The following is a 21790-nucleotide window of genomic DNA, read 5'->3' as shown; positions in this document are numbered from 1 at the left end:
AGAGGCTTGATGCCTACCTGGCTGGAATCACTTGAGCCCAGTTTTTTCTCCTGCCCAGGTAGGGGATCGGACTTGAAGATCTGCAAGGTCCCTTCCGACCCGACTTCTTTGATTCTGTGATCTCTGTGATGCTTAGTTTCTCTTCTCAGCCTCTGGATTTGCACCTCCAAAGATCATGGGCAGACAAGGTTCTTTGGGTAGGTATGATATCTTTTATTAGAGCAACTAAATAGTTGGAAAAATTGTTCTTTGCAAGCTTTCAGGCACAAACACCCTTCTTCAAGCATAGGGAGAGTTTGTTGTCTCCAGAGATAATAACATCCTTGTTAACAGCAATATATTGACTGGAGAGATAACAGACCTGATACGCACCCAACAGGCCTATTGACTCTGAGTTTATAATAATGATAATTATTAATAATTAATGATTCTTAACCAGTGATTTAAATTGTGATTTTAATTGATTTGATTTAAATCAAATCCACCCTGTTAAATTCTATTGAAGTGTGTTGATAGTACTTACTGTACTTGTGGTGGGGATGTTATGTGATAAATAGCAAGTAGAGAGGGATTATGCAAGGCAGGCTTTAGACAAACATCAATGTGGACTGCTTTTATTCTGTGGACAGTCGTTGGAGGGACTATCTGCTGATCCGTTATAATGGGTCTTATCCCCGTTTGCAGCTACTTAGAGGCAGAAGAGCTGTATTCATCAGTCAAGGTAGGTAGAATAACTACACCAGTGAAGAGCTGTAAGAAGCTTGAAAACAAGAAAACACAGCCAAAAAGGGATTCTGTGTTTTATCTTGACATTTGGCTTATGCTTCTAAAATGTTGCTAGGGTGAGCAGTCTAGGCATGCAGACAATAAAAGGCCTCTTGGTGCACTGGTTATTTCAGACTGTGTCTATGGTCCCCTTTAATAAGATGCTAGTCAGCTGTTTACATAATCCTGCTTGTTCGCTTTGAGATTTTGGTGAGCCATACGCAGGCAAGTTGAGTAATTTTGTTATGTGACTTTGCTTGTCTTCACATTTGTGTTCAGTGAAACCATTTAAAAATACGCTTCTCAAACAAAGCCCAATTACAAAACTATATGCTCTGTATCTTCCTCTGCCAGGCTGCTGCTTGTGAAATACAGACTTAACAAATGTGGCCAGTGCTCAGGAAGTCTGCTTGAGGATCATTAAGAGTGAACCTTTCAATTGTACATGTTTCTTCTAGCACAGCAGCAGGTATAGTTTCCTCCTCCATTGGTTTCTTAGCTCCTGCCCCTGACCTACCCTAAAAGAGATGAGAGAGGGCCCAAGGAGTACAAGGATGGGCTTTCTGAGCAAGGCTGGAGATGATTCTTCCAGACTTTACCAGATGCAAAAAGAAGTTCTGTTTTAGGCTATGTAGGGGAAAAGACTGTTTTTTAATGGTTTTTAGGAATATCTTCTGAAACATGTAGTCGTACAGTGGAGCACTTAGAAGTGCATTTAATTCCTGTCCTTCCCCTCCCCCTGTTTTTAAAAGTTTGTTTTTGTTGTCATTTCAAAAAGGGGGTTTTGGAAGTTAAGATCTTACTGGGAAGCAGCCATACTCGCACCTCTCATAACAGAAACATTTTGAAATAAGTTAAGGGTTTTTGTTCAGAGAACAAAGTTTCATGTATGTATTGGATTCCTGCATTGTTGTACTATTATTAAACAACTGTTTTGGGTTCATCAGTGTTATAGTGTGCTTTTTGTAGCAAGATGTTTATTTGCTTTGTTGTCTTTACTCATTAAAATTGTTGCCAGTTTTACTAATTCAGAGTTAAAGCATAGGTGTGGCCCAAACTGAAAAGTTGTATAAGCATTTCTTCGCAGCTAAGTTCCCTTTGGAATTCTGTAGATTCAGCAATGTTATCCATCCCAAACTATATTTTAAACTTTCAAGTGAAGTCTTAATGAAATAGTGTGTGTGAAGATTACAAGTGTATGTGACAAAAGCAAAATTCTAATCCCATTCAGTTTGAGTGCTATTTTGACACGTTGACATGAACCAAACAGCACGGGTGGGCGAGAGGAACGGAATAGCATGGAAAAAGTGAAAAATGGGTCTTCATGATTTATCAGAATCATGCATCTTTTATAGTCTGCCAGAACAAACTTCAGCCTCTAGTGCATGCATTAAGGGTGTACCGATAAAGATTGTCTTGGCCTATACCAATAGTCCATAATTAACCAACCATATTGACCGATGCCAATCCAATAACCTTAGCTCCTATCCGCAACCCCGCTCCCTGTGCGGCCCATGCTGCTGTCCGGGGTGGGCAGGGTGGACCCTCATGTGGACAGCGATGCCAGGCACATTGGGAGCCTCCAGATGTGGCAGGCCCTGTGCAGCCAAGCTCGCACAGCCGTCAGGGAGAAACTGCTTTTGCAAAGGCGCCCAATGCCCAGCGGACCAGAATGTCCCACACATGGCGCCTTACGTGCAGCCCAGTGCCTCCACAGCAGCCCCGATGCTCAGGCACCTGTTGCGTGCACGGTGTTGCCATGCCATGGCAGTGGCGGCAGCAGCAGGAACCAGAGCGAGTAACACTCCTTTTGTGGCTGAGCCTGGTGCCCTGTGACTGCTCTCCAGTGCCCCCTCCTGCTGCTCACCAGGACCTGTAGTCTTCTGTGTGCTCAGGCTGGCAGAAGGGTGTGGGGACTGAACCGTGCTTGCCAGGTTGCTCCTGGCACGTGGCCATAACTACTATCTACCCAAAAAAAGCCAACAGCTGATAAAAGGAGAAATGACGTTATCGGTGCCCATCTGATAGCCGACTGATACATCTGTGAACCCCTAGTGTGCATTTTCTCCTCCTCTTCCACTTTTGAATTTTCTTTCCTGAGTATGGAAGGAGAAGATTAATCTCAAAATCAGCTAATAAATTTACATAGAAATTTCAGTGGCGTATATCCTGGGGTCTGAAAGATCCTTGAATAAAATGTCAGTACTGTAGTATAATATATCAACGGATTGGATCAAATAAGAGAGATATGAAGAAAGGACTGTGGCTCCTGAATTTTAATCTAGACTCTTGCGTTGTCTTGCTCTTGGCTGCAGGATGCTCAACCTGTTTCATTTCCTCAGCTGTTAGAGGGGTCATACTTCACAAGTTTTGTGTTGAGGTCTGTATAAAATGCTTTGATTAGAAGGGTGGTATAATTGTTTGAGGTTAACTGGGGTTAACATTTCTCTCTGCTGAAACTGGTTTGTTTTGACAGTCCTTTGGGGGTGCTGGCAGTGAGTGCTGCTACTTCATGCTTTGCTAGCTTGTAAAAACATGACTTTTGGAGTCAAAGAACTATTACCTGGGGTTTATCCCCCCCATTTCCTATTGTGTAAGTATCAGTTGCCATGTTTGGACCAGTACTCTTGTTGACTGACCCAACAGGAAAACCAGTTAAACAATGAATTTAGGTTGAATTTAGGTTAAATTATGGGTTAAATCAATCTTGCTAAATTTTGAGAGAAATGTTTTTGGGTTTTTCTTGGTGATATCGTTTATTGGACCAATTGGGAGAGATAGTAGACAAGCTTTCAAATACAGAGTGCCGCATCATGCGCACACTAGCATTCCAACTCTACTACTTGAAAAATATTATCATTCCAGGTACTCATCTACTTATTCACAGTTTGCCATTATGGTTCATAAATTAAAAATGTAATGCTGTATGTCTGTTATGTTGTTTTGGGGAGCATGGCTTTCTGCCAGAATCCTTAATAATAAAATTGAATTGAATTGAAAAATGTAATGCTTTGCTTACCTATTTAAAAACCAAGTTACCACGCAAAGAAGAGTTGTCCTAAACTGGAGTATGTTCTTGGCCACTGAGGGTAGATTAGTAACGTTTCATGCAAACTCTCAAAGTTGTGGCATGCTTGTAATGCAGGGTGGTGATGATTACCTACCACTGCTCCACTATAACATTTCTATGGCAAAATAGCCTTCATAGAGAACAGTTTGGCATAGTTACCAAACCTTACCAATTAAACACCACGTATAAAATTGTCAACCCCCCCCCCCAAAAAAAACCATGTTCTGCATATGTGCACTGCAGTACAGAGAAAGCAAAGTTAGGATTTTTGAAATACAAAAAGAGTACCTTTTTAAAGAACTTTAAACTTGATGAGCCTTTAGTTGTTTATAATTCATGGGTGCTGACATGCAAAATAGTTTCCTTGGAATAATTTTCTAGATTTTTCTCCATCAAAAAGAGTGTATGCAAAACCAAGGTTGCATATACACATTAAAAAAATCTGGGAGAATTCTCCCAGGTTTTTTATCATGGTAGAAGAACTCACCCAGAGTTGCATTACAGACATTCGAATGCTGAGGCCCTGAGGAGTGGAAGGCTTACAGTGCTGATTGGCTGCGTCCGATTGCCCAGGGTCAGCCTGTGTTGTCAGCATGTACAGACTTCACTCTCCCAGGAGAAACTCCTGAGAGTGATTTAACCCTGGTTGTTCCCATGTTGTTCTTCTCCTGGAGCAGCCATTTTTACTTTGGGAGGAAAAATACTACATCTAGGTATTTTTACATCAAAATAACATGGATAAAATAATGATGAAAATTGTAAAGAAAGCACAAGACAAATCACATACCAAATCTCCAGGCTTTACCTTCAACGCACATGTGGCTGTTGGAGGAAGGGAGTCCTCTAGCAGTCCCTCAGTTGAATTGTAATATATGTTTCTTCTGAGAAAATTCTCACCTGGTTCCTCCCCAACATTTTATTGTCTTTACCTTCAGTGGTAATTGCCTTTGCTCTCTGTAATGAAGTATGTAAGGAAGTGTAAAACAGACTGAGCTTTCTTCTCTTCCTCATCCCCTCCTCCTCTGCCCCCCAAAAAGGCCTTAAACTGATGTTTGCTTTATTACTGCATGCCAGAATGAGAGAGGAGAAAATAGCATTTTAAAATGAGATGTTCTTATGATCAACATTGAAGTGAACTGTACTTATTAACAGTACCACCACTTTTAATGTAATCTTAACTTATACATTCAGTATAAGTAATGTCAGTGACTTGGTTAAAAATAGAATTTTAGGTGGTTTATTACAGTAAGTTAACTTATTTACTATATTAATAAAGTTGAACATTTATCCAGTAATTATTAAACTAATCAAACTGATTCTAGGTCAGAATATGTTTTTAAATTAATACTCAGTTTCTGGCATAATTTTTTTTATAAATTGACGTGCTTATATTCCAGAATTGGCAGCCTTTTAAAACTACTGTAAAAACTTGATTCGATTTGCTTGCTTTCTCCTGATTTTGTTGCCTTCGTGTTAGTGAGACTGAAAAAAATTAAGTGTTTTGGGATAATACATAGAATACAATTAGTAACTGAAAGAAAGATTTGTATCACCTGTAAGGCAACTACATTGGAGCTCCAAATGCTAGGTGTGTGTGTTTCGTCAGATTTTTCTGACAAATTGGATCTTGACAAAAGCATTTTGTCAGCTAAAGCGGATAGAAATTTAACAAAACGTGTTCTGCTGCCTTGATTTTCAAGCGGAAGAAAGTCTTGTCAACTTGAGGCTGTTTCACTTGCAGTGCTCTGATCAGGATTTGGGTCATTGGATGCATCTGAGTGTTCAGTGCAGTATGTCGTACATAATTCTAAACACGTTAGGAAAGAAACTGAAAAGATGGAGAGGAGGCAGAAGCAGATAAGGGAAAGAGTAAGGCTGGTGGCATAGAAACAGAATAAGAAACGGAAGCCTCTATAGACCTACAGGTCAGTCTGAAATTTATGCTTGTAGCCTATCTATAACTTTACATAGCTCAGTATGGAGTAAATACTCAGGAGTTAGTCCATCCTGAGCTCTGCGCTTCCGTAGTTGTTCTGTTAGCAGTGTTTGAGCTAGCTATTTTAAATTTAGTCCGGGTACAGCTGAACTACACTGCGGTGTAGACATATTCCTTAATTTTTTTTCCTGTCTTGTAAAGCTGTTACTCCCACTCAGAGCCCAAGACTTCTTATTCCTAATGTATCTAAGGACTAACTATCTTATTTACATTACTGTATACACTTAAACTTTGAAATATTCATAATTTCAATGGAGAGTGTCTAATATGGAATGAAAACTAACTATACTACGTGTCTAATATGTAATGTACGGTCAATTTGAACCATACTACATGAATTAAAATTTAAATTGATGCTTATGCTGAAGTAACAGGTGTGACCCAAGTTCAGATGTGTAATTTTTCTTATTTCATTTTAAGGCATTGTTTTAGAATTATTTTCTTTTCAGTCTTTTTTTTTTTAGAGAAACAAATTGTGATATTGAGCAAATTGAAAAATTGCCTAACCTTAAGAGACTTCACAAATACATGTTATTGAGTAAGTGCAGCACGTCTTTCAGCAGGAAATGTAGTTTAATATAATTGTATATACAGGGAATGCCGTTTGACATTTGAAACAAAAGAGCAGCTAGTTAATCCTGGTAATTGGATGCAATAAAATTACATCATATAGTACAATTTGTTTGTTTACAGGAAAAGAAGTCCTGCTAACTGCTTTTCTTTTAATGAGACAATCATGCCATCAAATTTGGATTTTATTTTTCCAATAGCAATATTTAATAAATTTATTTTTATAAGCAAGTGGTCATCTTACAAGACAGGCTGTTAAATTGAACAGTTTGGTAAACCTAAGGCTCTTCAGTTGTGCGGATGCTTTCGTGTGTCTAGTGTTTGGGGACAAAGATAATGTCTCTGTGGAATAAACCAGTCCCTAGTCAGTTTAACCAGTAATTGGAGTTATTACCTTCATATATGAGGCAGTATCCAGTGACATAGCTGCTACGCAGGCATATAACTATGTTTTTCCTCTTTTAATTTTGAAGTACCTTACTAACGTTAAATTTCTCATGCCTATTTATTTTCAACGTGACTTAGCACGGTCCGGTCTGCCTTTACTTTATACGCAGCATCAGATCCTGTGTCTAATAGATCCAATATTAGAGCAATAAAAAGGTAACTAAGTGACTTACACAGCAAGGCCAGGTTCCTGGGTGCATAGGTGTTGTGATGCTTCCTTCATCTCTAATTGCAGACTCTGTCTCAGCCAATAACTAGAAACCGTTTAGTTTTTAAGCAATCCATTACCAAAACCCTTACTTTCTCCCCATCAGTCCATTTCTCAGATAGGAAGTTTCAAAAATGCTTGATTCACACTATAGACAATCTTACGAAATCAAAATTGAGTTAAGCACTTTAATTTTGGGAACTGGGCTGCTGCCATGTATCTGAAACGTTAATTTGAACTAATTAGCAAATGTATTGGATGGGAGGGGGATTTGTATATACTTCAGATTAACAAATCAAAGGTTCATCTTTGTAAACATGGATATTGGATTCTACTTCATATCTGGTTTCTAAATTTAGGTTCAGTGTTTAGCAGGGTTGTTGTAACTGATGAAAGTACATCCAGAAACCTTCAAGAATTTGTCTGCATTTTTTAACTTCCATCAACAAAATAACAAAAATGTCAATAATCGTTTTACAATTCTCAGGTATTTTCAGTCCCTTTAAATGTAGGGAAAATATTGAGCCCACTCAAAAATATTACAAACCCTACAGTTAAGGCTTTTTGCTAATACTTTAATTTTTTATCCATTTTCCTTTGACTTCTAGATAATATTAGTTCTTGCACTGTTAGCTGCAGTAACAGTTTAAGCCTATTAAGGAATTTACTCAAGTTAGAAGGTGAGGTTCCCCCCCTTTAACATCAAGTGGGCAAAGCTCCTCACTTTACAATTGAGCGTGGGGGCTGGGGGAAGTGGCTGCTGTGGCTCTGGCCCCAAACTGCTGGAGTTGGAGCCAAAGTTGCAGCTGTCACCTGCCCCCACCATGTCTTCCTCTCCCTTCACTGCACTCCTCCTTACCTTAGCTACACTGGCAGGCTCCATCCTTGCAGCAACCTGTGGCATGGAGCGTGGCTCCACGCTGGCCCCGTAGCAGCCATTGTAGGGCGCTGGCACTGTTGCTGCAGGGCTGGGCTGGAACAGTGGTGCCGGTTCCATGCTGCTGTAAGGGGCTGAACTGGAGCCATGCTCCAAGCCACTTCAAAAACTGGTGGGTGGGGGAGGAGGGAACTGCTGTATAGAAGGTAATAAGCTGCTTATTAGCAAGTTCTTGCTGCAGAATAGTGCTGTGAGTCTGGTTCTTTTAAAAAAAAAAAAATTGTAAGTTCTGGCATGAAAAGCTTGCATTCAAAACTTGTTCAAATTGTGAAAGTTATCGCTGGCTGTGTACACATTACGCCATAGCCACCCTTCCCAGCGCCGCTGCTGCCTGCTCCACCCCTGCCTACCCCAGGTACAGCCTGGCCCAGCCCCCTTGGTGGGAAGAGGCTAGCACAGCCTCCATCCCCAAGCATGCAATAGCAGCCTGCCCTCACCCCATGCACAGATCCGGGGGCACATGCCCCCCCACACTTCCCTCAGGGGTGCCCACATTGACAGGAGTCACCCTTTCCCCACACCCCCCAGAAGAGCTGCAGCTCTGTCCCATGCAGCGCCCACCCCAGCCCCACTCCCTCCAGCATTGCGGGGGCCTCAATCTGCCTCACCCCATGCCCTTTCCCTCCCCTGTGTCCCTCCCCTCCCCCCCACCCCGAGGCTGCCAGACTGCATTCCTGACCTCATGCATTCTGCAGCTGTGCATGTTCATGCAGCATTTATCGGCAATAGTATCGGCCACATCAGCCAAAAAAACCAGTTGCCAGTAATGTCAATTTTTCCTCTATCGGTGCTGATACAATGTGGGCCGAAGTATAGAGGTGACTAGTGGAGTTCTCCAGGAGACTGATTTTACTTAATATTTTCTTAATGTTTTTACAAATGTTAGGCTCATGCTGATGAAGTCTGTTGATGACATGAAAGTGGGAGCATTGTCTATACAGATTATCTATAAATGTTGGATTTGTTCAGTTTTGGGAATGAATACACCGTTGCATTTCAAATTAACTACCCTGGGTATAGGTTCTATTTCTGCATAAAGGAATGAAGTATAATGATATTCCATGTAATTAAAGGAGCCTACTGGCTGTTGAAAGCCACTGGCTACATATAGCTCTGCTTGAAAAAGTTATATTATTGCAATAGAACTTTAGACCGTCTTGCCTGTAATCTATATTTAGTATTTATGTATAGCAAAAATAATTTATCTGCAAAGCTTCATGTGTCATTGCTCCTTTTTAGATAGGTAAAATCAAAAACTTTAGAGCCTTTAGGCATGCAAATAATCACCTGTCAAGCTTCACTTCATAAATGTGAAGCTGGCTGGGGTGGTTTTTTTTTTTTTCTGGAATGCTCATAAGGTGTCTTAACACCAGTGACAGGCCTACTTGAAGCTCTTATTTGTAGTTCAGTTATAATAGCAAATGATGCTAATGGCTTTATTTGGTATTAGGCAATGGAAATTCGTTTACAAAGTAGACTTATCCTGCTCCTGCTAGACGCTGTAGAAAGAGTAAGTCAATGACAATCTGGAGAAGTCTCTATGATGCAAAGGAAAATTTCATTTTGCTGATGAACCTTATGTAAGGAAAGCTAGCTGTTCTCTTTGCTAACACTTTCAGAGCTGAAGAAAAGCATTGAGGGGTAGAAGGAACATGACAGCAAAGCTATCGCATTTCTTTTAGTTTGCCTAAAATAAGTGGCAACCATTAAGACTTAATAGAAATTTTCTTACAAGTATAGTGGAAGGAAACTTTAAAAAATTGTTGGTGTTGCATCTTTGAGGGGGGGCAAAATCCATATTCTTTTTTTTTGTAGTTTCCAGTGTCATCTATAAAACTTGTTCCCTCTCCCCTCATTGAGTATATGTAATTATTTATTGAATGCAAATCTTATTTTACTTGCATTTAATAGTTTAATCCAAACTGTAGTCGTATTCTTTGTGACCATATTGATACAAAATATATGCCCCCCCCACACACACACACACACAGAGTTTAACCACATTACTTTATGCATTCCGGACTTTAACAGCTTTAAAAAATGGGTTTGGGACAAAATTGGTAAGATTTACTTCATTTGTCTAAAAGTTAGACAAAAATGATAGATAGCTCTGACTAAAAATTCCTAGGAAAAATCAAATTATCTGATATGAGTGGGTATAAAAATGTTTGTCGAAGTTCAGAATAACAGCTTTGCAATTCTATAAAAAAAAATTGTAGTCTATTAATAGCCAACTACTAGAAACTTTATCAGCATGGCATGTAGGTGCTCTTGTTTAAGTGATACAAGAGGTTACTGAAGGAACATTCATAATATAGTAAATGCATAAAGAATGTTTTAGAGTCCCTGTTTCCTCTGATTCTCATACAATAGAGGAAAACATGATTCTGAAAAGTTACCAACCATGGTGTGACTTAAATCCACCCCAGGATCCTAAAATCTGGATTGTGGGGCTACTCATGGGGTCAGTCCAGACTACAGGGAGCCTCCTGGGCTGCATCTGGGGCAAGTGGCAGCATTTAGGAAATGGGGGCGGGGAGGGGGCAGGAGGAGGATTGATGGCTGCTGCCCATCAAGGATGCATTGGTGGGAGCTATTCCAGGAGGCCCATGGGTCAGAAGAAATGGCTCCATAGGTTAGATCTGGTCCATGGATTATATATTTGATACCCCTGTCACAGAAACTCCCAACCACATGACAATTGTTGTAGTCCCCTACTGAGGCATATATAACGCTGCTGTTAATTATGGCTCCTTTTGTATACAGATTTAGAATCTGACTTGTATCTTTAGTACTGATTTGATGAACAACATACTAGCTTATTTTCCTTTCTCTTTGGACCTCTTATCCCTGGCTCACCTGGAACAGTTTATTGTCTTACGAGCATCTTCATTTCATGTTATCATTATTACCATATTTATTTGAATACAGAACGAGTCTTCTGCATTCAATATAGGTGGAGGGGGGAAGAGATTTGAGTGCAAGGGGGGATAGTCAGCTCCTGCTCTCCCACACCCCCATGCACATGTCCCATTCTGTGTCTGTACCCTTCCCAACCCCAGTTACTCTCCTCCATTGTGGCAATGCTGTGTGTATGTGTGTGCTGTAGTGGCAGGAGCTCCAGCTCTGAACCCATCCTAGGATCGGGGCATGGGGCTGCCATTTCTGCAGCTGCTGCTGCCTGATCAGGCAGGAGCCCAGAGCTAGAGCAGCAATAGAGGGTAAGCAGCTGCAGAGGGGTAGGGAGTGGTAGGGAGTACAGACACCCGGGGAAGGGGGCTGGAGGGCAAGAGCAGATGTTGACTCCTGGCTTCACCTGCCCCCCTGGCACTGCTTTCCCTACTGTAGCAGGGGGAATGACTTTAAAATGATTCTCCGATAATTATGATTCTATACATGGAAAATTATAACAAATTAATAAGTTTTTTCCTTTTAGTTCCCATGATATATTTTGTTACTTTACAAGCCGAATTAATAGATCCTAAGAGAGGATATACAACATGATTAGAGTGGTTACTAATTAGCCATGGTATTTTTTTTAAATAAATGCATTTTGCAGTATGAAGTTAGGTTATAAAGCTGGATATTTCATTATGATCTATCTCTTACAGATCTATGAATAAAATGTGATCATTGGTGGGTATTTGATGCTGAACTTAGATCTATTTCAAAACTGTTGCCTTCTCTTAACTATGTGAGAAACCTGAGTATTTGACTTGAAACAATAGCTTAAATGCCAAAGTGTAATAATTACATTAAGTGGGCAGGAGGGAAGCAACCTGATTTTGGTAATCACATTTTATTAATTATAATCATTATATTTTTGTAGAAAAATTACTGAAATTTCAATTGCTACCCTGATGCTGTAAATCTGCAATAAAAGTGGCAATGTCGAGGGTCCCCACACCTCCACCACCTGGAGAGATGTCCAGTGGACCCGTAGCTGAAAGCTGGTGTTATACACAGGTAAATTGTACAAACTGCAGTGACTGGGCTTTTCCTGTCAGAGGATCAGTCTGTCAGAATATATTTTTCCCAAAACCAAACAGAACTTTGTTGACAGTCTCATAGGTAGAGGGTAATTTATGTAAAAAAGTGAATTACAAATTAAGTAACTATATTGCATATGTATTGATTTTTTTTTTTTTCATATATCTTTTGTTCAGGTTAAAGTAGTAAAATTTTCCTACATGTGGACCATTAATAACTTCAGTTTTTGCCGAGAAGAAATGGGTGAAGTTTTAAAGAGTTCAACCTTTTCATCAGGGCCAAATGATAAAATGAAGTGGTAAGGTGGTTGTGCTTTTGACTTTGTATTGTCAATTCTTTGTGGTCCCTTTAAATTTGGGTTTTAAAGTTCAGTAACAAATTTAGTTGTTAAACACTGAATCCAAGAAGCCTTTTTTAAAGGCTTATAATAAAAAGAGTGTTTTTAGAAAGGTATGGTTTCTTAATTTTATTCTGTCTGGTTTTAAAGTTTACATCTTTTAAAACTGCCTCTTTTCCTTTTTTTCAGGTGCCTGAGAGTAAACCCAAAAGGTTTAGATGATGAAAGCAAAGACTACCTGTCATTATATTTGCTTCTAGTCAGTTGTCCAAAAAGTGAAGTCAGAGCAAAATTTAAATTTTCCCTTCTGAATGCTAAAAGAGAAGAAACAAAAGCAATGGGTAAGTATAATCAGAGTTAGCCTAAACCAGTAAGGAAATCCTAGAGACATTAAACTCTAAAATGTTTCTAGTTTTAAAACAAGTTCATTTTTAATGCAGTTAAGCTTTTAAGTGTTTGTATGAAATACACGTAGGATTAGCATTAAAAATAAAAAACGTTTCCATAGTGTTCTGAACATTGAGCTATGCTAATTCTGTTAAACAGCGTAAATCACAACACAATGCTCATGGCTGCCACTGTAGATCCAGTTGTATTGTCTCCTGGCTCTTGCAGTAGGTTCTGTTGTGCATAATGTTACTACAGTGTTTTACTTTTAATTTTTTCTTCTTTTTAATAACGATTTTATTTGTTTCTTGTTGATTGAAGTGGTATGCGCTAATGCACACCGATTTGATCTCAGCAGTTAATTTGTTAAGCTAAAATAGGCATTTTATTGGCAGCTCTTTACATGGCCAGAGAAAAACTCTGAATTTTCTCCTCTTTCAAGTTGCAGCGTAAGATTGAATCAGACCCAAAACATTTTGGGAGGTTTATTTTATTTTCACCTTGCTTTTTGAGTCTTTACTCTTTGTGTTTTCAAACACTCTTCCACAACCATGTTAAGGATTGGAAGCCTTTACTTTTTAATGGAAATGTAGAATCTAATGGAATTATAAGATTGTAGGACCTGGAGCTTATAACAAAAACACTAAACATAATGAGATTCTGTGCTCTGCAGCAATAAGTGCAGTTAATAAGTGTTCAAAGTGTTCTGAATGGCTCCTGAATCACTTTAACCCTGATCTTGCAGACATATATAAGTGAGATTTCGCATAGATGAGTAGTCATGATGAAATAATATATGCTCAACCCTTCTTTCACATGTAAATAGCAATAAGAAAGACTGAGTTCAGTAAATCTACAGCAACCTTGATATGATACACCCCCTCATACTTACTCAAATATAAAACGAGCATGAATATAAGATGACCTCCCCAATAATTGGATTCTGTATATGGAAAACTTATAAATGTGTTCTAATTGTCCAGGTATAGAATCTAAGTACTGGGAGTTGTCTTGAATCTTCCCTGCCTTACTGCTACAGCGGGGAAAGCAGTGACAGGGGAGGGGGGCCAGGAAAGTGGGGGGGGAGCAGGTCAGGTGGCTCCTTTGCCATCTGCCTTGACCACTTCCCCCTGCAGCCTTCCTGCCACCTGCAGCCCTCCACCCCCAGCTCCTCCCCAGTCTCTGCTTCTTCCCCTACCCCACAACTCTCCCCAGTTTCTGCCTCTTCTCCTTTTCCCTCCCCCTTACTGTCTGATGCTACTCAGAGATGCTACTTGAGCTGCTCCATCCTGAAGCACAGCACATAGAAGCCCTTGCTTGGCCATGTAGCAGTGCCAGTGTTGCTAATTGGGTGGGCAGGTGAAAGTTTCCATGTGCTGTGTGCCCAAGAGAGACTGCAGCCCCAGAGATGGAGCTGAGTTGCACCTGACAGTAAAGGGGAGGGAAGGGAGTGGGCAGGAGGTTGGGGACAGAAACTGCAGAGGAGAAGTGGGTGGGGAGGTGCAGAAAGCTGCTGTGGTTCTAACTCTGGCCTCAACGTAGGCTCAGGACCAGTCAGAGTAGCAGCAACCACCTCCTCTCCCCTTTGCATCTTATCCCAATGTAAGACAAGGGGCTTTCCTGCCCTTCCCCTCCATGCTGATTGGGAGGACAAAAACTCATTTTATATTTGAGTAAATACATGGTACATGGTTTGAGCAAAACCTCCATCCCCATCAGAACTATACCTCCACTTCTAGCTCTAGAAAATAAACGTATGGCACCCCAGGAATCTTTCCAAGTGTTTCTTCCATCTTCACACGTTGTTAGGGGCTGGAAGGGACCTTGCAAGATTGTCAGGTCCAATCCCCCTGCACTTGGCAGGAAATCATCAAGTCCGGTCTCCTGCCGTGGATGGGAAGTTATTGGGCTCAGATGAGCTCAGCAAGGTGCTTGTCCAGCCTCATTTTGAATACCTCCAAGGAGGGTGATTGCACCGCCTCTGTCGGAAGTGTGTACCAGATTCTGGTAGCCCTTACAGAGAAAAAGTTTTTCCTTTTATAGCCAACCTGAATTTACCCTCCATTAGTTTTATGCACGTTGGTCCTTGTCCTCCCCTGAGGTGCCCTCTTGAATAGTTGCTCTCCTAATTTTTGATGCTCTCCCCTGATGTGCTTGTAGGCAGCTATCGAGTCACCTCTCAGCCTCCTCTTCCTCAGGCTGAACAGGCCCAGTTCCTGGAGTCTCTCCCCAGAGGGCCTACCCTCCATGCCCTTAACCAAATGGGTGGCCCTTCTTTGTACCTTCTTGAGCTTTTCCACATCTTTCTTGAAGTGTGGTGCCCAGAACTGGACACAGTGCTCCTGCTGAAGCCCCACCAACACCAAATAGAGTGGGAGGTGTACCTCCCTGAATCTATTGGCCACGTATCGGTTGATGCATGCCAGAATTTTGTTTGTCCTTCTGGCAGTCTCATTGCGCTGTTGGTTTATATTCATCTTCCAGTCAATCGTGACCCTCAGGTCTCATTCAGATGCTGCGCCAGTCAGTGGGCCACTGGCCATTATATATTTGTGGTGGGGGTTCCTCCTACCCCAGTGAAGGACCTTGCACTTCTCCCTGTTAAACCTCATCTGATTTTGTTCTGCCCATAAATCCAGTTTGTCAAGGTCATCCTGGCTGTTTACCCTATCCTGGTATGAATGCATTTCCCCACAGCTTGGTATCATCCATAAACTTAATCATTGCACTTTCCACCCCCTGTTGAATAGCAGGAGTCCGAGCACCAATCTCTGGGGGAACCAGTGGAGACGGCCCTCTAGGATGAGGCTATGACTGTCTGGGAGTGGCCTCTAAGTCAGATGTCCAGCCCAGTAGGAGTGCCCTTTGATATGAAACCACAGAAACATTAGGACGATACAGTACAGTTGCATAAAGCTTGCAGAAGTCAAATGATGGTTTATTTTCACTATCTTAATTTGCCAGTGGAGGGTCAAGAATGTAATCCTTGGCAGTTTAAGCGGAATGCTCAAACTTTATTTATCCTGTAGCATTCTTGGAAGGACTGGAAAGTAGCTTTGAGTCAGCCTGCTTAGGCGATTAACACTAGATTTTGCTGTCACTTCCTGCCTGGTCCCTCAGGAACTAATTCACCTTCCTAACGTAAGCATCGCTTGCAGAATCAAGCACATGCTGTTGTTAGTCCATTCTTGATTTTGCTCTGGCAGTGTTCATCAGGTCCTTTTGTATTTGCAAGGGTTTCTAAATCTTTGGACAGCACCACTGAGCAGGTTTGTCTTTTGGGCCATGCCCCTGACTTTAGAGTCCTTTGACTTTCCTTTCTTCTTCAAATCTTATTTTTTTTATACTGTTTCTGAATTTATTAACCTAAGTTTCTCAAACTTTACTTATTACATTTTTCTCCTCTTCACATCAGTGCATCTATATCAATCATTTAATAGAGCTTTTAAGAACAGAACACAAACCTCTAATGCAGCAAAAGTGCCTGGGTGGGGGAAGGGTAATGATAACACCTGAAAATTAAGCTAATCAAAGCTGGTTTTCTCTCTTCCCCGCCCACAGGTAATGGTAATTCATTCAGTTCTAAACCAGCTCTAGAATTGACATACATACTGTAGAGTGTGTGTATTAAATGAACATGTTAAGCAAATTATATGATATTTTACTTCTCTAACATTGCCTATCTCTTATATACCACTGGATTTACATTACTAGCTATTTAATTTCATTCATGAAGGTATTCATTTTTTTAATGTTTTCCTCTTCTTTTTGGTCCGTGAGAATCAAAACCACGTCTCCATATCCTGAAAAACATTTAAAGCAGAACAAAATCCTAATTATGGATTTAATTCAATCTGAGGAATGTATTCTGTCAGTTTTTAGGGGCCTGACTAACGTTATACCAAGTGAATGTACCTCTGCTTCTGTATTCTGGATAAACTTTGAACAATCTTTGAAGACTTCTCTTGTTGGACCAGACATTTTATCTTTCCTCTGTGTCCTTCCAAAAAGTACTGCTTATCCCATTCTGTATTCTTAATTTTGAGGACAGAGTTAAACTGCCAAATAGTGTGACCGTAATATGGTCCTTTTGATATGCACATGTTCCTGGGTCTGTCAAAGATGATTGAAAAAGGAACAGGGAATGCCTTTGGTTTGATATGGATGTTTTGAAAACTTCACTAAAGATTTCTTATTTATATAGTTCTTTACCTGCAAAGTGTAAAAGCTTCTGTAGGGGAGATAATTATTGAAGTACTTTTCAGAAAATCCTGTGCGATTCAGAGCTGTTTCTTTTCTGTGGTTAATTATCATATTTTCAGCCCGGGAGAGTTGCCTTACAAGCTGTTCAGATGCATATTGCTATTATGAAAATAGCTTAGGGTCCATCTCATGACAAAATATGAATTAATTGCACGTTCTGATTACTCGGTATATTAGAATTGCTATATCAGTGACCTGACCCTCCATGTTTGCAAACAGGCATGACCAGCTGACTATGTCAAACAACCAGTTTCTCCATCAGATTAAAATAATACTCACCAACAGATTGGCTTAGTAGGATAGCATTTACAGGGCCAAATATCACTGACTTTTGCCATAGAGGGAATTTAGCAGTGACATGTAAATTTAGACTGCCTAGGCTTAATTTTCTTCTTTATAAAAGGTTCTTGTGCATTTTGAGAAAATATACCCCTCCTTTGCCCCTCCCCCCCCCCAACATATTTAAATTTGGCTGAAGAAAAGCCAAGGATGTGCTTTTTTGCTTGGAAAAATTGCTTGTTCAAATTCACTACTGTTCATTTCTCTCTTGCTGTTGGTTGTTATACCTTTAACAACATGCCAAAATCCTGGAACATTTTGGCTAGAAATAGGTGTTGCTGAATGAAGCAGATCAGCTGTGCCATGAAATACGTGTCACCCCTTGTCCCACCCTTGATGGTTCAGGACAAGGGGCAATGTAGTCTCCACACTCAGCCAGAGGGGCTTTTCCCCATTTAGCCAGACCTGTCCCTCAGTCATGGGGGTTGGATCTGGCTGACTGGGGAACCCTTACTTCCCTGCTTATGGAGAGGCATCCTGATATTCCCTGGGGTGCCTCTCTGTAAGTGGGGAAAGCAGGTAGGTGTTCTGGAGGCTTGAGGCTACCTGAGCACCTACCCAGAGTAGTTGGCTTTCCTAACACAGAGCTAATAGATGGGTGCCACAATCAAGCAGCAGTCTATTACTGCCATTTGCACCACTTATTTTCCTTTGATGTGGCACAACTCGTGTTACTATAAAAAATGTGATGGCACACACGAGATGTCAGGAGATGTCTGTTTTCACCCTCTAAGTCTGGATCGCATCACCGCGGGAGTAGAGCAACAGTTCGCTGAGGAGCAGCCATCATCTGGCAGAAGCCAGCAGTTCAGAGCAAGGGTGTAGCCAAACCAGGAGGCCCTGTGTACCCCCATGATATTCCAGATGTGGCAGTCGGTTCCTCTGCAGGGACATACCATATAAGGCAGAATAATAATCTGTGGACTATGCAGATTAAAAAAAATAATAATCACAGCCAGGATTAAAGAGATCTTTAGTTCTAGATTTACTTTTCTACTGATTGTTGTTCCTAAAAAAAAAAACCCTGCTCTTTAGAATTTGTATTATTGAGCAAAACCTTTTCCTCTGAGAGACTGAAGAAGATTAGGGTAAAACCCGTTTTTTTTAATGTGGCAGACTCAAATTCCATCTACACAGCTACACACTTAGGACTTCCCATATCTCTCTCCCTGTCTGCATTTTCAAGCCTGTTTGGATGTGTTGTACAGCTTCCCTGTAGAAGCTAGCTCAGATTTTAGTAGTAAACCAGCTGCCAGTTTAAGTTATACCATTTGAGCTAAAGAATTGATAATTCTTTGCTGCAGTCCTTAATACTCTGGATCCAAACTCTTGATGATGACTAGACAGATGTTACATAGAATAAAACTTGAATCTAAAAAAAAAAACCCTAAAAAACTATATGCAAAAAAAAAAGCAATAAAAATCATTTAAGATGCCAAGGTAGGCACTGAAAAGCTGGCAAATGCTAGAATTAAATTTGCATGGGCATGAGTGTGGTTGGGATTCGAGAGCACCTGAGGTCTAATCTGGCTGTACTGCTGATTCAGTGTGTGGCCTTGAACAGGTTTTACATTTGTGCCATGAACCTTTCTCTCGGCACAGAAAGAGACTGAACAGCTGTTCAAGGGATTTCTTGGAGGAGAACTAGCTCTTCCCCAAGAAAGTTAAGAAGATGACCCTCCTCACGATGTAACTTGAATGGCTCTGTGGGCTTCTCTTGGGCATATGCTTATGCATATGTCTTATATTTTCCCTCCCTCCCTCCAAGGGCGAGGTAGGAAGGGAGAGCACTGGCTTGCTGATAGCCTGCCTAGAGACAAGCTGTTGGTGGGGACTTCCTGCCTTAAAAAATTCCCCCTGCCCTCTGTCCCCCTCATTGATCAGCTGAAGGGCGGGGGTTGATTGGGGGGGGGGGGGGCATTATCCTTCAGGGAAATGCTCCTGCTTCCACCTGTGCTGTTCCAGGTCAGACCAGAGCGATGTGGGGGCACGTGAGCTGCCACTTGACAGCCAGGCAGGGGAGAGGATAATTAATGGACTGTCCATTAATGGACTTCCCTAGGGGTTGGGGTGACCCAGGGAGCAGCCCTCTCATGCCCCTGGCTGGAAAGTTCACCGATGTAGCTCTCGAGCCAGGAGGCTGGCCCCCATCTACACTTCTGCTCCCAGGATATTTTTTTAGCAGTCCGTAGCCTGAGTCTTTTCTCCCCATATCAAAAATGGAAATTCAGGAAAATAATTGGTTTGTATGGTTTAAGGATTCCACGGTGCTATTGTGTGCGAGGTTTGGGGAGTATTACACTAAATAATTTAAGGAGCATATATATTGAATGAGGAACAACAACAACAAAGCATTTCTGCCTCAGTGTGGTCTCGTGCACTGAGAAGTAGTCTTGTGTGTGGGGAACAGTGGTCCTGGGTTGAGGGTGAACAGTATGTGAACATAATGATATGAACTGAGAAAAATCAGGGTTCTTTCTGAAGCTTTAATTATGGTATTTCCTCACTTTCAGGTATCTGATTTTTTGCAATGTAAATATTTTTAAATGTAATTTTACTATAAATACCAAATTACCAAAACAGATGGAACATCAGATCTGTGAACAAAACCGTAAATTTGAGTTAAGCTGTCTTGGCCGTATTTGTTGGCAGGTATATATCATTATCTTTAGGATGATGTCAGAGATGAAAGTGGCATTTGAGCCTTCCTTTTTTGGCTTCAAATTAAATTGTCATTTTGCAAGATAATAGATGGCTTCTTAACTGCCCATTCTACAAATTCCACTTAATTCTAAAGAATCAAGCTAGGTTTGTTTGTTCTTGTCATTCTACCAAGTAAATACCACCAAGTTGTCTTCACTAGCTCAGGCATATATATGCACAGTCTTTGTCTTTGATTCATTTGATAGGTGTAAATGGATGTTTTTAGATCCATTTTTTAGATCTGAATTTAGTAAATGAAGGTGGTGATCGGAAGGAAAGAACAGAATCCAGCTCACTGTCTCTGTGCTATACTAATGGAACACTCCTCGAAATAGACACCCCCCCCCATTAAGGTGGAACTGTGAAAAATATAGGGGAGCAAAACTTTCCTTACTATACATCAACTGTTTGTAATAAAACTGAAAGTAATGACCTTTTATTAAGCCAGAGGATATGCTAAAGCAGATTAATAATCACATTTTCTAATTACAGAATTAGAATCTTGATTTTTATGCAGAAGTTCGCAAACTGTGATATTCAAGCTTGATTATTCTCTCAGTTCATTTCATGAGACTTTAAGACGGTTGTATGCAATCCAATGAAGTTTGGAAGCCTGGGAGCCTAGAAACAGGAATTTATGACACCATATTTAAGTTTTAATAAAATTATCCTTGAAGCTTTCTAAAATTTCTACTAGAGGTCAGCCTTTGCAGTAACAGATGTTGCTCAAAGATCTATTACATTTTAAAAATAGAATTCATGTTTTTCTCCAAATGGGATGACAGATGACAGGTTTCATCCCAAAAGACTGGAAACGGGCCACTGTGGTCCCTGTTTTCAAGAAGGGGAGGAAGGAGGACCTGGGTAATTATAGGCTGGTTAGCCTCACCTCTATTCTTGGCAAGCCTTTAGAAAAAATTATAAAGGATCACATTTGTGGGGGCCAGCAGGTAATATTAAGGGGCAACCAGCATGGGTTTATAGCACCCAGATCCTGCCTGATTAACCTGGTCTCTTTTTATGACCAGGTCACAAAGTGCTTAGATGCAGGAAAAGAGGTAGATGTTATTTATTTGGATTTTAAAAAGGCTTTTGACACAGTGTCGCACCCATTTCTTACAAGTAAATGAAGTAGCTGTGACATGGAATTTTTCACAGTCTGGTGGGTGGAAAACTGGCTTACGAAATGCACACAGAGAGTGGTGGTGGATGGGTCGGTTTCTGCTTGGAGAGATGTGGGCAGTGGTGTCCCCCAAGGCTCTGTCCTTGGACCAGTACTGTTCTACATCTTCATCAGTGATTTGGATGAGGATGTAGAAATCATTCTGTCTACATTCGCAGACAATAACAAACTATGGGGTATCGTAAACGCACTAGAGGGTGCAAATTCAGGTGGATTTAGATAGACTGGGGAAGTAGGCGGATCAGAATAGGATGCAATTTAACAAAGATAAGTGCAAAGTGCTGCACCTGGGGAGAGAATCGCCAACACATCTATAGACTGGGAAGCAGCGTTCTGAGCAACACAGCAGTGGAAAGGGATCTCTGAGTCATAGTCGACACAAAAATGAACATGAGTTGCCAATGTGACAGGGTAATAAGTAAAGCTAACTGCACTCTTTCCTGCATTAGTAGGTGTATCATGAGCAGGTCTAGGGAAGTGATGCTTCCCCTCTGTGGCATGGGTGAGGCTGCAGATGGAGTACTGCATCCAATTTTGAGTTCCGCACATCAAGAGGGATGTGGATAATCTGGAAAGGGTTCAGAGGAGGGCCACT

General features: G+C 40.9%; 1 protein-coding gene across 4 annotated transcripts in view; it reads left to right on the top strand.

The window, feature by feature from the left end:
- SPOPL (speckle type BTB/POZ protein like) overlaps positions 1–21790 on the top strand; it is a 62011-nt gene that overhangs the window by 15123 nt on the left and 25098 nt on the right. For 2 of the 4 annotated variants that reach the window (XM_090045834.1, XM_090045837.1), the window contains exons 2-5: positions 59–197; positions 11823–11959; positions 12160–12281; positions 12510–12661. In XM_090045834.1, the coding sequence (XP_089901960.1) occupies positions 11882–11959; positions 12160–12281; positions 12510–12661 (352 nt within the window). In that variant the 5' untranslated portion in view covers positions 59–197; positions 11823–11881. Of the gene's footprint in view, positions 1–58; positions 198–1119; positions 1235–11822; positions 11960–12159; positions 12282–12509; positions 12662–21790 lie in introns of all 4 variants that reach the window. The other 2 variants (XM_090045836.1, XM_090045838.1) reach the window with 2 other exon arrangements.

Source organism: Crocodylus siamensis, chromosome 4 (assembly GCF_052110815.1).
Source record: "Crocodylus siamensis isolate JL-2025a chromosome 4, ASM5211081v1, whole genome shotgun sequence".
Lineage (NCBI taxonomy): Eukaryota > Metazoa > Chordata > Crocodylia > Crocodylidae > Crocodylus > Crocodylus siamensis.
Note: the sequence above shows the minus strand (reverse complement) of the source record. Positions and strands in the feature narration are given on the sequence as shown.